Below are 16,707 nucleotides of genomic sequence, written 5' to 3'. Positions count from 1 at the left end.
ACTTTATTTTAATTTATCCCCATTCTCCACCCCCTCTTGCCCCCTCTCATGGGCAACATTCTGACTGTTTAAAGCAAACCTTTTAACATGTATGTGTTCTTATGTGTATTCTTATTTTTTACCCCATATTTAAATTTATGTAAATGATATTTGGCTATATATCTATTCTGTTTCTTACTTTTTTCCACTACCCATGCTATTTTAAAAATTTGTCCTTGTTACTGTGTATATGTTGTCAATTTCTTCTAGTTTGTGCCCAGTGCTCCACATTTCCCTATCCACCTCCCCAGCGATGAATACCCACATTGCCTCCAATTCCCTGCCACATAAACGTGCTGTGACAATTATCCCCATACATGTTCCCTGTGGACTTGCTGAGAAATTCTTTGGAATATAGATCCAGGAATAGAATTGCTGGATCATAGGATATGTACCTATTCTTAAATTAACTGGATACTGTCTAACTGCCCTCCAAATGGCAGGACCAGTCTACATTCCCAACAGTCACCCTGGAGGATTCCTGCCTCCTCACTGGTACTTGGCATTGTCTAGTTTTCTAATTTCTGTCAGTCTAATGGGTGTAAAGTGATACCTCATTGTTGTTTTATTTTCCATTTCTATGATTAATACTATTTTGGAACATCTCTTCTTATGAATGTTAGCCTTGAGTTTTCTCTTCTTCTATTAATTTCTTAGTTTGACCTTTCACATGCAGAGCCCCTCCTTTTGATGTGGTGTTTAATTTTCTCCAGTTAGTCTATTTTCTTTTCCCCACTGATTTGTTGAACCATGTTTATTATATATTATGTTTCCAAGTAATGTTGATGTTGCTGATCCAAGAAGCACTGTTTAAGTGGTAACATACTAAACAATGGAAATGAACACCTAGTTGAAAGTACTGCTAACAGTGGATAAGGGTGAATTTAGGAGAACATAAGGGTAATGTGTTGTATTACTAAACATATCAATCCAGAATGAAGTAAAAATCATGCTTATTAGAAGTTTTTAGATGACAAAACAGAGACCATCTTAGTAACTTGGAAAACACACGTATAGAAATTATTCCTAGACAGCACCAATTCACAGACACACCTATCGATTCCCTGAGCTAAGTTCCTGAGATACAAAAACAAACCTTGGTTAGGTGACACTGAAAGTTTGATTACCCAAGATATCTATCACCAGATAGCTCTTTGAACAATGACTCAAAGTCCTGCATTAAAAAGTAAGTTCATTTTTTTTCTCCAATAATTCTCTGTAGGAAAGAATGCAATGGTTATGTTCATTCTATTGCAAATAACGTAGGCACCAGTTTACGTATCTACCTAACTGAATTCCAGAAATGCCAAGGAAAAGGCGTTTTTCCATTTTATTAACCGGTATTTTGCCCTATGATTAAACAATTCATACTGAAATCAAATTAGTGGGAGAGGGGGCTGTATACACCAATTAGCTGAGGATTTCAAATGTGTGGGGTGAGCTAGGGGTGGTAGAGGAATTTTTTTTCAACACTGGTGGATTGGACTGTTCAAATGTCTTTGCTACCCATTTTTAACTAGGTCACTGAAAGACGGGGGGTGGGGGGGTGCAGGATGAAGGCAGACACTGCCCCAGCATGAAATACGGGATTACTCAAGGGGAACTGGCTTTCACTGGCGGTCTCTCTTGTTCAGCATTGAGAAGTCATTTCATCTCTCGGGCTTCAGTTTCCGACATTCATGGTGGGTGGAAGGGTTGAGAGGATCTCTGAGACGTCTTACTACCACACTGCCACATTCCGTATTGCCATTTTTGTGTCCTCCCCAAGGTGATTTACGAACTCCCGGCGACGTTCCACTCCGCCTCCCTGCGCCTGCGCTGAAGAGGGGCGCTCGCATTACTGCCTTAATTTAGCCTCCTTTGCGCATGCGCCCTTTTTTGACCTTTCTTGCCCACCCCCTCCCACCCCACGCTTCCGAGAGAGGCAGGACTTCCTGTCCCTTTTAGAGCGACTGACGGAGGTGACTGCGGACGAATCGGCGTTGGCCCAGGCTGGGAGAGTTTCGGGTGCTTGCGCTAGTCGCTGCTTTTGGCGCGAAAGATGCCGGGTCTGACGGCCGAAAGCCCTGCCCCGTCTGACTCGCAGGAGAAGAAGCCGCTGAAGCCCTGCTGCGCCTGCCCGGAGACCAAGAAGGCGCGCGATGCGTGGTCAGTGCGCAGGCGGGGAGGGGGCCGCGGGCCCCGCGCGCCGCCTGCCGGTGCCTCCGCCCTCGACCTGGCCTGGGCCTCGGCGGGCTGTCGCTTTGCTGGGCGGCGCTCGTGAGGGTTGTGGGCCGCGTAGGCTTCGCGGCGGGCTGTCCGGTTAACTGAGCCTGGGAAACGGATGAAGGGGTGGACGAGAGGTCAGATTGATCCGGGCTCGCTTCACCCCATCATTCCTTCCTCTCAAGGGTTCTTGAGCATCTCTTATGTGTCGAGCACTGCCTTAGGTCCGAAGACAGAACTGGATAAAGATGATGCTTGATTTAAAGGAGCTTAAAGTTAACGGAGACATATACCAGTTGCTATACCACGTGGTAAGGGCTATGACAGAGGATTTGGCAAGACCAAAGAGTAAAAAGTTTTCTGGTAATTTCTCCCCAAATTTAGACGTAGTAGGAGACAGGGTACATTTCCTTACAGTACTGAAGAGTTTCTCTTACCCTCCACCCCATTTTTAGCTAGATGATTTAAAAATCACTCAGTCGCGACAATTTAGTGTTTAGAATACCTGTAGTACATCTAGATTGCCGTCAATCCACAAAATGTTTTGTTTGTTCTCATTTTATACAGCCTCAATTGTGGAGCAGATCTCATTAGAAGGAATCCTCAGATGATGTGAATGCACACCCCTTCGTCTAGCCCCTTTCTAAGTGGCATAGTGGGGGGTAATAACTAGGAGCTCAGTGCTTTTTATTAATAGTCAGTACTTCGCACATAATATTCTGAAGGGAGAATTGAAGGACTATAATCTGATGCTGAAATCGCTTCCATAGTAACAATAAATGCTTATTGAAATTTTAGATAGTATGGTGTCATGATTAAGAGCCTGGGATCCAGAGTCGAGGTGTGAATCCTGGGCCACCAGCTTTTTGACCTTGAGCAAATTATTTAACGTATCAGCCTCAAATGTCTGTAAAATGAGCCTAATAAAAGTATCTGCCTCCAGGATTACGGTAGGGGTTAATGATATAAGCCACATCAAGTGCCTAGCACAGTATTTACAGCATTCAATAAATGATCAGGGCATGCTGGCTATTGTCTTCATAAGGAGCTTGCTGTCTCAGACCTTGGGTCTCATTTGCAGGCAGCCCTGGAGCTATTGAAGGATGTGTAGGATATAGATGGAAGGAGAACCTGCCCTTCTTTAAATTCTTTTTGCATCTTTTCCTCAGACCACTATAGCTTCTCCCCAAATGTCTATAGTCAGGAGTCAGTTTTTTTGTTGTAATTGTATTGGCTTTAACTTTGCTAAAATTACATTTTCAGGTCCTAGAAATAAAGCTGTGTGGTCCTAGTCTTTGCTTTGTGAATTTTACAAGTAAAAAGTTCTGTGATCATCATGAGGGGGGCTCATCAGGCTGCTCCTGGCTGCCAGATCTTTTGCTATTTATGTTGGTGAGTGTCTTGTGATTAGAAGATTTATTTAGGTGTATTTGAATGTAGGGTAGAATCAAAAATTTATTTGCTCTATGAGAGCAGGCAAAAAATTAAGCTCTTCACTCTGTCTTTCATTTAACGTAATTATTTTATTCAGTCAGTTTATTTCATTATAGAGCAGTATTATTCCTTGGATATAGATGAGGGGCAATATTTGCTATACATAGTTATTTCTTCTAATCAGATTACCCCCAAAAAACTAGTTATTTGTGCAACATCCTCATGAGCATGGAATTATCACACGGGCAAATAAAAACAAAGCCGTTTGGTGTAACAGCATTTTTTAAAACTCCAGCTATTCCGTCAGACCCATGTTCTGCCTCACTTTCCATCACTGTCATGCATGCGAGTGCATGACATTTACTGGTAATGTGCTTAATGCCTACTTTGTTAGATAACAAGTTCATTTTGTTTTACAGCATCATAGAGAAAGGAGAAGAGCACTGTGGACACCTAATTGAGGCCCACAAGGAGTGCATGAGAGCCCTGGGATTTAAGATATGAAATGGTGAGCATGATACTTTCTGATTGGGAAGGTAATACGTAGGCTTATTGCTTCAGACTTGTGTATTGCTTTACAGATTTAGCAGTCATTGGGCAACGTTCTTTCTGAATGGTAGTTCACCTGGTTAATGTAACATGCTTAAGTGTCACTAAAAAAATAATTTTTCTGTTCCTAATATAGGGAGTAAATGATGATAATAAATTGAGAGGCATTCAGTAGCTTTGGGAAGGGGAGAGTTTAGCTTTCAAGCAAGAGCTTGACAAAAGCCCTTAGAGTTATGTTAGAGTCAGAAGGAATTATGGCTTAGGCAGTTCAAAATATTCAGTTGTCTGACTTAAAAGAACCAAAAGGAAAATGTTCTCTATTCCTTATTTTTAATATTATGGGTCTTTAGTAAGTTCATTTAAATTGGGAGTAGGCAGCACGTGGAAGCATTGTTTTCTGCAAAACAGAAATGGAATTATTGTTGTTTCTTTTGTACCATGCTTTATTCTAATAAAACTGAAACCTCAGGCCATTTTTTGAAGAACTTTGAGCTTTGAATCCACATTTTAATGCTGAAAGGGACTTTGATGTATTTACAACAATACTGCAAATAGATGATTTTCTTTTATTTGGAAGCTCTTCCTTCAGATAGCAACGTGACTCACTCCCTCACTTCATTCAGGTCTCTGTGCAAAAGTCTCCTCATTAGAGAGGCTCTTCCTCAACACTCCATCTAAAATAGTATCCCTTCCCCATCACTCTCTCTCAGCACTGTCCAGTAGAACTTTCTGTGATAATGAAAATGTTTTGTATCTGCATTCTCCAGCATGGCAGCCACTAGCCATATGTGGCCATTGAGCCCTTGAAATGTGGCTAGTGAAACTGAAGAACTTAATTTTTAGTTTTATTTAATTTCAATTTTGATAGCCACATGATTCTGAACACCATTGCCTGCGTATTATGTATTTATTTATCATCTGCATTCCTTTACTCCAACTAGAATGTAAGCTCTGAGAGAGTAGGAATTTTCTGTTTCATTCCCTGTCATATCCAGGACCTATAATAGCGCCTGGCACACAGTAGGTACTCAATAGAGGATTGTTAAATAAATAAGTAATAAATAAGGAAACTAAGGCCTATAGGTATGAAATGCATCCCAAGGCAGGTTAGCAGGATCAGAGTTGGAACCTCTGGGTCTCCAGACAGACTCCCTCTGCTTTGTGCCCCTTCCCGCCCCCCGCCATAACATCCATACCATACCACCACTTTTAACTTAATAATAGTCGAGAGATAATACAAAGCCACATACCAATATAATAGTAAGAGAGAGCCTGGCTTCTTTCCCTTTCACCTCTTTCCTGCCTCTTTGGAATTTCACATATGGCCAGTTTCCTCAATCAGCTGTGAAAAAGGAGGAATAGGAACCTGTCCTGAGCTGATAAGAAATATCACTGTGTAGTGGAAAACAGTCTAGGCTGAAAGGCCTGAGGCTTAATTCTGGTTCTGATGTCTAGCTGAGCATGGTTTTCACTTCAGCTGCGTTTAACGTTTATCAAGACGTTAATCCTCTCTGGATTTCACTTTTTTCATTTATAAAAAGAGAACTATAATTTATTTTGTGATTCTGTATATGGTATGGTATATCTACTCTGTGTATATATGACATACTTAACTGGCTTTTAGACTAGATACTTATTTAAAGAAATCCCGTGGTGAATCATTTTGTAAAATAAGTAAATTTGGATGGGTACTTATACTAAAAGTGTAAGTACATTTATTGATTATTTTTAAAGACACGGAATCTCAACATTTGTACATGGTTTCCTTGTTCATAATCTCTCTTCCTAGTCAGTTGTATAAGCTGTTGCCTAGGGCTGAACCTGCCTTGATAAAAAGGGTGATTAAAAAAATGCTAATTTTAGGCGCATCAAAAGCTTCTCTTGGACTTCATGTGGACTACAGAGGTGGTACAATTGTTGTCATAAAGAGCATGTTCTCAAAAGGACCTGAAGATATAGTTTATGTTATTGGGACAGAGAATGAGAGTGATTCCTATGTGCTTCTTTTGTGTATAAAAGAACATGCAAGAGCTTTGAACTTAGAAGACCTGATGTTGAACTGATTCTGTGGTCTTGGGCAAGTCCTTAACTTTCTGAACTTTAGTTTCCTCATCTGTAAAGTAGAGATAATAATACATGCCCAACCCACTTCACAGAGTTGTTGTGGTGATTAAGTAATATATGTATGAAGAGGCTTTGTAAACTGTAAAATAGAAACCAGAACAGAATAGCCCATATCTTGGGAGTTGTGGCTAGCATAATTGAGGTCTGTTGAATATATGACCTGATTATGTATTTTTGAATCCTGGTTACAAGAAGAACAATCTGAATCCAACTAAGGCATTTCTAAGAATTCATAATGTCATGTTTTCGTATTCACCATCATAATACTTTTGGAAGAGGAACAGGTGTTCCTCCTCCGCATTGGTCCCAGGTGTCCTTTTTCCCCAACCCTTTGGGGTGAAATGGAGGATCAATGAAGTCAAACAAGACTTGCTCCCGTTAAGAGTGGATAGGTGGTTGGGCCGGCCCGGTGGCTTAGCGGTTAAGTGCGCAAGCTCTCCTACTGGCGGCCCAGGGTTCGGATCCTGGGCGCGCACCAACACACTGCTTCTCCGGCCACGCTGAGGCCGAGTTCCACATACAGCAACTAGAAGGATGTGCAGCTATGACATACAACTATCTACTGGGGCTTTGGGGGAAAAAATAAATAAATAAAATTATAAAAAAAAAAAAAGCCCATTGTTTAAAAAAAAAAAAAAGAGTGGATAGGTGGTAGGGCCGGCCCGGTGGCTTAGCGGTTAAGTGCGCGCGCTCTGCTACTGGCGGCCCAGGGTTCGGATCCCGGGCGCGCACTGACGCACCGCTTCTCCAGCCATGCTGAGACGGCATCCCATGTACAGCAACTAGAAGGATGTGCAACTATGACATTACAACTATCTACTGGGGCTTTGGGGAGAAAAAGGAGGAGCCTGTCTTCCTCAGCAAAAAGAGGAGGATTAGCATGGATGTTAGCTCAGGGCTGATCTTCCTCACAAAAAAAAAAAAAAAAAAGAGTGGATAGGTGGTGGAATTAAAACTAGAGTCCAGGTCTTTTGTGTCTCCAAATCACAGGCATTGTACACTTCACTCCTTACACTTCGTGAGACTTTATTATCAACATATTCATTTTTAGGATTGCACATAGTCTTGATCTTCAATCATAAAACTTTATGAATACTAGTTAGACCTATTGAAATGCATAGGTATATGTAACTTACATAGGTATATGTAGCTCAGTAACCAGGTCATTGGCTGTAGGGTAAAATCCAACACAACCATCTATACTATTATAAGATAAACTTAACTAAATTGATGTGTCTTAGACTGTTAGACCAATTTTTCTGAGGATAGCTTCACAGGAAAAATATTTTGCAAACTTAGATCTTCCCCGTAATGCTCATGAAAGTTCCTTAGTTCAAAAATCTTTGTAGATTTTAATGTTATTCCTAAATGATATAGGTCTTAATTGTAGCTTGAATTCACTAGGTTAGGACTTAATATAAAAGTAGGCTACATTCAGCCAGAGGTGTACTTCAGACTCACCTGAGGAATGTTTTCCAAAATTCACAAGCCTGGACCCTGATCTGTACCTGTTGCCTCAGAAACTCCTAGATAATTTTCACGTGCACCCTCCTTCAGAACCCCTGGCTTATGTGAAGAAGTAGCAGGGATAAAGCTAAATATAAACTATCAGAGGATTTAATAGGTAGCAAAGGTGGAGATTTGAAAACTACTCCTAAGAAAAAAATAGATGTGATGGTGGTGATTATGGACACTTTTTTCTGTCTTATGACTGCTTCTTTTACTGAAAGAGAAACTAGAGGAATGTAGAACCTGCTTAGAAATGTGAAGAGGAATGGCAGCTAGTTATCTTTCTGCCTTTAGGAATCAGAAGAAACCTGGAGGCAAGTTCTTTAACCTCTCTGAGCCTGTTTCTTCCGTTAAAGTCTGGTGTTGACTGACCAGACCAGCAACCCTATCCTCTGGTACTTTCCCTTTTTGATCTTTCCAAATGGATTTCAAAAGGGTTACCCTTCTTTGCCCTTGGACTTAAGTGAGTAACTTTCCACAGGAAGTGCCTTGTGCACAAAGCTGACCTTCTGCCTTCCACTTAGTGGCTCTTTGCCAAACATTCTTGAATCAGCAAGGAGGGCTTTGCACGTCTTTTCTCTGGCATATCTGTAAAAATAAACTGCCTTAGCCTTTTTTGGGAACATATTTTTGAGAAAATAAATAAATATGTATTTAGTTTTTACTTCAACAAAGACTTCTCAAGGTTAAACAATGTAATGGATTGAACAGTTTCAGTGATGTTTTTAGTTAAGCAAAACTAGAATTTAAAAATGTGGATCTTTTATTTCATGACAGGTTTAGAATAATCGTGGTAATTAGTTAATAGTATTGTCTGGGGCATTCCTTTCTAGTGGTCTTAATTCCCTAACTCCATAGGTCTGGCATGATGTTTGAAATCTGACTTTCTAAAATAAATTTTTGTCTGTAGGTGGTCTGCTGTGTGACTGAATAATTCCTGAAGAATGAAGAAGATTCAAGAATGTTGGGAGTTCTTTGGTGAACTTTGATAAATGGAAAAAGTATAATTTTTAAAAAGAAAAAAAAAAAAGAAAATATGCCTGGTCAAAAATCTTCAGGTGTTTTTGTGTGTGTGTTCCTCACATCCTCCCATGGCATTTATTTATTTTTCTTAAAGGATATAGTATAAACAAATCTTGTAGTATAAGTTTCTTATGTTCTTCTGTCATTCTGGGAACTCTGGAGATTTTTTGTAAGGAAAAAGCAGATACTGATCTCATCCAGTGAAGTCTCCAAAATTAGGTGCATGGAAGTAAGAAAATAACCCTTTACGAATTCAGAATGCATATGGTAGCCATATCATCTCATTCAAAATCTTGTTTTTTATTTTTAACTTTCTTAAAGACAAGAACTGGACAAGCCTTCAGTCTTAGTATTTTAAATCATTATTATTTCTTTACTAGTTGTCCTTTGGGAAAGTAATTTGTTTAGATTTTGGATCACATTAGGGTGCCTTGGCTTGGAAGATCTCAACTGTTTGGCATAATTAATCTGTAGATGGCTGGTTACATTTTAGAATAGACTAAAATCATAAGTTTAATGCCTAAGGGCCAGACAGTTGTCTCTTCTTAATTAGAAGCTGGCCTGGGCCAGAGGCTGGGTTGTGCAAATAAGTCACCAACAAAATAGCGCAGTGCTATAGTGGTACCTGGAATAGAACATCGAGTGTGGCTCGCTTCCATAGCAGCCCTGTGGTCCTACTAGTTGCTTATGAGCTCATGAAGCAACTGGTCATATTCTACCTTTAAGTAAACTGAGTTTCCAATCTTAACAACAAAAGATACTGAGGAATGTAAGTAAGAAATATATAGTGTTCATATGTTGTGTGATGGGAAAATTGCCTCTTCTAAAATAAAGGAGCTGAATTAAATTATTCTTCAGGATTCTTTCCTAGTTAATTAATTAAGAGCATAGCTTTGAAGTGTGACAGACTTAGGTTTAGCAGCTGGTGATGTGGTCTCAAGCAAGTCACGACCTTTTTGGGTCTGTTTTTCTCATCTGAAAGAAAGAAAGAAGCAGGAATAGTAGTAATATCTAACTTACAAGACTGTGAGTACTGATTAAAATGGTGTCTTAAAGCCTTTGGCACAGTATCTAGCATTTACTGTATTAATGTTCTCTATTTCTTTGATTCTATATTCGTATTTTCACTTGAATATTTGGGTATATTACTTTGATTTTAGTAAGCACTTTATAGTTTTCAGAGCATTCTTCTAGGTGAAGAATAGAATCTCGGACTCCTAAGACAGATATGTACCAACTTCCCACCCAGTACAGATCACTGGCAGATAGTTATCCAAATTCTGCTTGATCCTGGAACTATAAAAAAGAAAAAAAAATCCATAACCTTATCACCCAATGTTAATTTTTGATGTGTGCTGTTCCAGACTTTTCTTTTGCATTTATTTATATATATATATATATATATATTTTTTTTTTTTTTGGTGAGGAAGATGGGCCCTGAGCTAACATCTGCCAATCCTCCTCTTTTGCTGAGGAAGAGTGGCCCTGGGCTAACATCCATGCCCATCTTCCTCCACTTTATATGGGACGCCGCCACAGCATGGCTTGCCAAGCGGTGTGTCGGTGCACGCCCAGGATCCGAACCGGCGAACCCCGGGCTGCTGCAGCAGAGCGCCTGCACTTAACTGCTTGTGCCACCAGGCTGGCCCCTATATATTTTTTTAAAACAAAAAATGATCTCTCATTTTTCTATATTGCATATTTTTAATGAGATCATAATATTAGTTGCCTTTTTCCCTTAATATATTTTTCCATCAGTGAGTAGAGTTCTACAATGTGATTTGTATTGGCTGTGTATAAATCCATTTTGTGGCTGGCCATAATTTAACCAATTCCCTGTTGTTTGTACATTCATTCATTAAACAGATATTTTGTAGAGTGCCTGCTGTGTGTCAGACACCATTCTAGGAATTGGGTCTTAGTCTTGAACAGGATACATACCAGCTACCTAAATTATTTCTGATTTTTTTTTTTTTGTATTTTGTTTTATTGGTTGGTTTTATGGAAATATATAAGGAAGAAAGGAAGAAATTGCGTGAAATCCCACCAGTCTAAAACAGGACCACTTTTTGGTGACCTTCTTGCCATACATCCCTTTCTGATGTATATACGCTTTTTACTTTGTACTTTTTTTTGGCTACTCCATAGTAACTCTGCAATGAAAATTTCCATAAGAAAGTCTTTCTGAGCATCCTTTACTAATTACTTACCTAAGCATGGGCCAGTGGCTATTCATGTTTCAAGGCTTAGATGAGTACTGCCTGACTGATCTCTAGAAAGGGGGTACCCATTTATACCTTAGTGTCTGAGGGTGCCGATTTCCCTAAGCTCTTAGCGAGGTTAATTTTTTCAACCTTTGCCAATTTGATATGCATGTCACCTGATTTGTAAAGGAACTAAAGCACCCTTCTTGACATCTGGCATAGTTAAGAATACATGTCACAAGACACTCTGCCCATCCTTCTCTATTGCTTAAGCCTTCCCAAAGATCACGTGCAGCTTTTCGGTACTAATATACTAATAATAGTAAGACAGGTTACTACGATAATTGGAAAAATGAGTAACCTAGCATCCTAGTAGGTGACTGCCACATTCTGACATAATCTCTTTGCTAAGTCCATGCTATTCACAATAATTCCCAAACTGTTAATATAGATACATTCACACTTTTTTCTAATTAGTTCCCTTTGTCTAACCTTGAAACAATTGACTTGAAGGTTGATGAGAACAGGACCATGTCCCTAGGCAAGGCCTACCTTAGGATAACTATACCTTCCACAGGTCTGATGTGAAGCTGACAGAGAAACTGTAATCCTCATTTTATAGGTGAGAACAGGCACTCAGAGAAGTTAAGGAAATTGCTCTGGCCAAATAGCTGGTGATCTTGGGTGTGAGTCTTGGTATTAGAGTTCAAGCCCAGTGTTCTTTTCTGTACCAGATGTCTAATATAAACATCATGTATTCATAGTTATAAATTCATTTATTCCTTCAGTACATATTTAGTGAAGGCCTGTTATGTGCAGGAAACTGCCCTACATGTTGAGTATTTATGTGTGAATCAGACATACATGCCGCCCTCAGAGATGAGAGACGGTTTGACTCAACATTTACAGAAGACACACTATATGCCAACTATATGCTAAGTAGTGAACAAAGGTTAGTAAGACACAGACCCTGCTCTCAAAGAGCTTATATAAACTATAAAATATAAAGTTGAATATTAAGTGCTATGAAGAATATTCCAAGATGTTTTCCTAAAAAGTGCATGTGTGAGTATACCCAGCATTTCTTTCTTTAGCTGTTAAAAACTGCTAGATGGTAGTTCCATCTGTGTCGATTATGGTGCTTTTGACAGCAAGTAATAAATACAAAATACTCGTCCAGGAAAGTCCAGAGTTAGGGCAAGCTCTAGGTGCAATGATATCATAGGTTCAGTGATGCCATCTAAGAGCCAAGTTATTTTCATCTCAGAGCTCTTTTCCAGGACTGATGAAGCCAATCGTGCTTGCTTATTTAATTGCAACAGAAGAGAGAGAAATCATTCCCAAGGCAGGAAGTCCCCTTTTTTAGTCCAATTGAGCCAAATTAGGTTATATGTATTTTTTTGGACCAATAATAGTTGTCAACAGAATGCCTTATGCTGATTGGCTTAAACAGGATCCCCACCTTGGATCCATGTGTAGGTTAAAGAGCAGAACAGAACTGGAATGCTGTTACAAGGAGGAAGAGGCAAATGCATATTGAGTAGGTGACCGATTTTCCACTTGTTCACTAAACAACCACGTCAAACTGAATAGTCAAATTGAGTTAGAGGAGCAATTCCTCTCATAGTTTACTCAATCTTTTGAGAAAAAATTATTGGTAGAACATAGTAAGTTGTCTGATGTTCAGTTTTCATAGAATAGGACGATCAGCAGATGTTCAGGAAACTGTTCCCTGAAGAGTAGTCTTTATGGAGATCCTTAGGGAGATCTGGATCTGGATGTATTTAACTGCAAGTATCAGAATACCCAGTGGCTTAAGCAGTAAATGTAGTTTATCTCCTGTCGTGAAGTCTGGAGGTTGAAAGTTTCAGATTTGAGACAATGGCTCCGTAATACTTTGAAGAACCGAGGCTTGTTCTGTTTTTCTGCTCTTTATCTTTCCCCTCCTTAGGCATATCCTATCTCATGGCTCTGGTAACTTCAAGCATTACATCATCACACAACTGTATTCAAGCCAGGATGAAAGGGAGCAGGCCTCTTATACTGTCTCTTCCAGGGGGGATGCTTTTCCCAGAAGCTCCCTCCCACACTTCCTCTTATATCTCGTTTGTCACATGACTGCACTTAAACCCATTACCATTGAGGAGAATGGGGCAGGCCTGGTGGCGTAGTGGTTATGTTCACGTGCTCCACTTCGGCAGCCTGGGATTCACAGGTTTGGATCCCTGGTGCGGACCTACACACCGCTCGTCAAGCCATGCTGTGGCGGCATCCCACATACAAAATAGGGGGAGATGGGCACAGCTGTTAGCTCAGGGCTAATCTTCCTCAGCAAAAAAAAAAAAAAAAAAAGGATATTATGCTTGGCTTTGACTAGTATTAATTCAGGCCCTGGCAACTGGGGGAGAAGCCCACCTTCTTTAACGTGGCCCAAGAGAAATCACAGTTCCATAAACGAAGGAGCAAGGCTCTAGGATAGGCAACCAGCAGGTCTGCCTAAGATCAGCTTGGCCGTGTGTGTCCAAAGCTGAAAATTACGCCTCCATTCCATTTTAGTATCTACATTAGGAAAGCATTCATCTCAAGCCCAGTGTTTCTCAAACTATATGTGGTGAAGAACCAGTACTGGGAAAATGAAATAAAAAAAAATAGACTAAAAAAAGAACACTAAACAAGCTGAAAGTTTTTATTAAATTCAAAGGCCATAAGTTTCTCTTTCAAATTGCTGTAAAAATGTCTAAGTACTCTCCATATCTGCCCTTGTCTCATCATGGACCGTAACAGTGTGCGGACAAGCCGCGGTTCATGACTACACTTGGAGAGGCACTGGTAGCCAGCTGACTTCATGATCTGGCCCCAGCCTGGCTCGTGGCCCGCCGCTCCCTTTGATTCACCTACAACAAGCTGTTCTCAGTTACCAGAATATGCCGTGTATGTTTGTTTTACTTCTGGACTTGACTTCACATTTTGTTCTCCCTTCCTGGAATGCCCTCCCCTAGCTGGGGAGCACCTAGTCATCTTTTTAGACTAGCTTAAATGTCACCTTCCCTGTGATGTTTTTCCTCGATTCTTGCTCCCCCAGCAGTGTGTCCTTGGAACCCCGAGTATCCTTATTTTATTGGGTGGCAGTTATCTCCGGGTCAGTCTCCCTCACTAGACCAAAAGTTCCTTGAAGGTGGTAGTTGTCTTGATCTTCTTTATATCGTCTGTTCCTGGTGCACATTCTTTGCCCTAAATAAATGCTTATTGGATTGAATCGACTCAACAAATGATGTGACTTCTGTTTCTTTCCTTTTATTCTAGCCCCAAAATTTTCTACTGTGCTTCTGCCTGCTTGTTTGTGGGTTTCCTTATAAGAACATACCATTTTGACATGCAAATTTTTCTTTCCTCTTCTATCAGATCTGGATTTAAAAACAAGATACAACTTTCCATTGTTGTGTTCCCATCATAGGTCCTATCCTACAGGCATCGATGTGACTGTCACTGCAGGCAGCATGTGGGTTTGTGCACCCATGATGCCACCCCAGCAGCGTGTTCAAATGCCCTGTAGCAATAAATGAGCTTGTATATGGATACATATAAACTCACAAAAGTACCCAGCAAGGTGGAACAGCACAGAGAACATATGATTTAGAGTCACAGTGACCTAGACTTCAGTCCTTATTCACATACTATCTCTGTGACCTTGGGCAAGTTCCTTAACCTCTCTGAGCCTGTTTTCTTCCATGAAAAAAAAGTTATCATGGGATGACACGAGGAAAGAATAACTGCTTGGGGCTGGCCCGGTGGCACAAGTGGTTGAGTGCGTGCACTCTGCTGCGGTGGCCCGGGGTTCGCCTGTTCGGATCCCGGGCGTGCACCGACACACCACTTGTGAAGCCATGCTGTGGTGGCGTCCCATATCAAGTGGAGGAAGATGGGCATGGATGTTAGCCCAGGGCCAGTCTTCCTCAGCAAAAAGAGGAGGATTGGCAGATGTTAGCTCAGGGCCAGTCTTCCTCACAAAACAATAAAATAACTGCTTGATACATGTTAGTCCCCTCTGCTCAGATGTGCACGTGTGTGGATTGACAAGGAAGGCAGGCTAAGAACAGTAGTCAGTGGATCTGCCTGTCTCTTTAAAGGGCCAGGGCCAGCCCATTAGCCAGTCTTGCTGAGAAAGATGACCTGCTTTGAAATTCTATCTTGGGCAGAGCCTAGGTTGCTTCTCTGTTCCTGTGCTTCTGATTTCCTTGCACACAGCTGGCAGGGACAGCTACCCTGGCAGCGCAGGGGGCGCATGACTAAGGTGGAAGGATGAGCAGCTGCTGCTTGCTAAGGGGGGTGGGTTGGTTGGGAGGCAGGCAGGTGACAGAAAAGCAGCATATGGAAATCCCCAGACTCCACTGCTCAAATGACATCACAGATCCGAACCATTGCTGGGAGGAGGCACTGAGGCCTTTCCTTCTCCAGCCACTGGCTAGCTCTTTTCCTTTACCATGGATTTTCTCCCCCTTCAACTTTAGAAAGGAGAGAACGAGATGCACGTTTATCGGGCAGATTTTAATTACATTTGAAAAACTGGCTTCCGTCAACATGCCCTACATTTTCACACTTCTGTGCCTCTGCTTCTGCTGTCCCCACCACTACAAATTCTCTTCTCCCTCTAGCTACCTGGTTAATCCAACCCCTACACCTCAACTCAAATGTTGGCTCTCAGTCTCCCTTCCTCTGTGCCACACCTGCGTCTAGGCTGCCGCCTCTCTAACTGTAGCTCAGTTATCATGCTTCACACACTGAATTGCCATTGTTTTTTGAGGTATCCTTCCCTTGATAGAGGGAAAGCTTCTCTTGTGAATCTTTGATTCTCTAGGTGCTTGGCTCATAGTAGACACTCAATAAATATTTGTTGAATTGAAAACTTCTACTCCTTGGCATATTTGATGATTTCTAATTTCTCTCTAATTTTAGCTAGATTTTAGAAGTATAATAAAAGTCCCTATGGGTTGAGCACTTCATTAGTTCTGGAAGGTTACTGGGTGCTTTCCCTGTACCTCAGGGGCAGTAGGAGGGATGGTAGTAAGTGTTAACCAGCAGCAAGGAAAAAAACCAAGGAGTCATTTGGAAGCCAGAGAGACATTTCTTAGTTTAATGTTTGCATATTCCAGATTTATTTCTTAGTGACCCAAAGTAGATCCCAAGTTCACCCAGAAGTTCCTTGAACGTCATCAGAATTCCTGGGGAGGGGGGGAGTCATGGATCTGTATTTCCACTTACCGTGCAAACTACTTGGGACACAGCAGTAAGTCTGAGAGACGTGGGTTCAAATCCTGGCTCTGCCACTTGTGACCTGAGGAAACTTGTTACCTCTCTGAGCCTCATTTTTTTCTCATATCTAGGAGGAGGATAATATTTATTTGGAAGGTTTTTGTGATGTCTAAATAATAAGTGTGTGAAGTGCCTAATCTAGGTCTGGCACTTTGTAAGTGTTTAATAGGTGGTAGTTATTATGATTTGCAAATAGTGGGGTGGGTAGGGTGATGGTCTGAGCAATGTATTACCATTGTATGAACTATTACTAGATCCAGATATATGCAGGGGAAAGTCAGCTTAGAATTGAAAAAGCTGCTTTGCATAG

The 16,707-nt window shown here is 40.9% G+C and overlaps 1 protein-coding gene across 1 annotated transcript; it reads left to right on the top strand.

Moving 5' to 3' along the window:
* Positions 1 to 1,993: 1,993 nt before the first annotated feature.
* COX17 (cytochrome c oxidase copper chaperone COX17) lies at positions 1,994 to 9,734 on the top strand. Its single transcript, XM_004436536.3, has 3 exons — positions 1,994 to 2,187; positions 4,098 to 4,186; positions 8,771 to 9,734. Exons 1-2 carry the CDS (start codon positions 2,081 to 2,083, stop codon positions 4,180 to 4,182), a joined length of 192 nt encoding a protein of 63 aa, XP_004436593.1. The 5' UTR covers positions 1,994 to 2,080; the 3' UTR covers positions 4,183 to 4,186; positions 8,771 to 9,734.
* Positions 9,735 to 16,707: the final 6,973 nt, after the last annotated feature.

This window comes from Ceratotherium simum, chromosome 15 (assembly GCF_057802395.1).
Source record: "Ceratotherium simum simum isolate JZ-2026a chromosome 15, ASM5780239v1, whole genome shotgun sequence".
NCBI lineage: Eukaryota > Metazoa > Chordata > Mammalia > Perissodactyla > Rhinocerotidae > Ceratotherium > Ceratotherium simum.
The sequence above is the reverse complement of the archived record's forward strand: the minus strand, read 5'-3'. Positions and strand labels throughout refer to the sequence as shown.

What these genes read in the sequence shown, in the direction of transcription:
- COX17 (XM_004436536.3), top strand. Translation starts at nt 2,081, where the DNA reads ATGCCGGGTCTGACGGCCGAAAGCCCTGCCCCGTCTGACTCGCAGGAG. An exon ending in AAGAAGGCGCGCGATGCGTG is followed by an intron (nt 2,188 to 4,097) that starts GTCAGTGCGCAG and finishes TTTGTTTTACAG; the next exon opens with CATCATAGAGAAAGGAGAAG.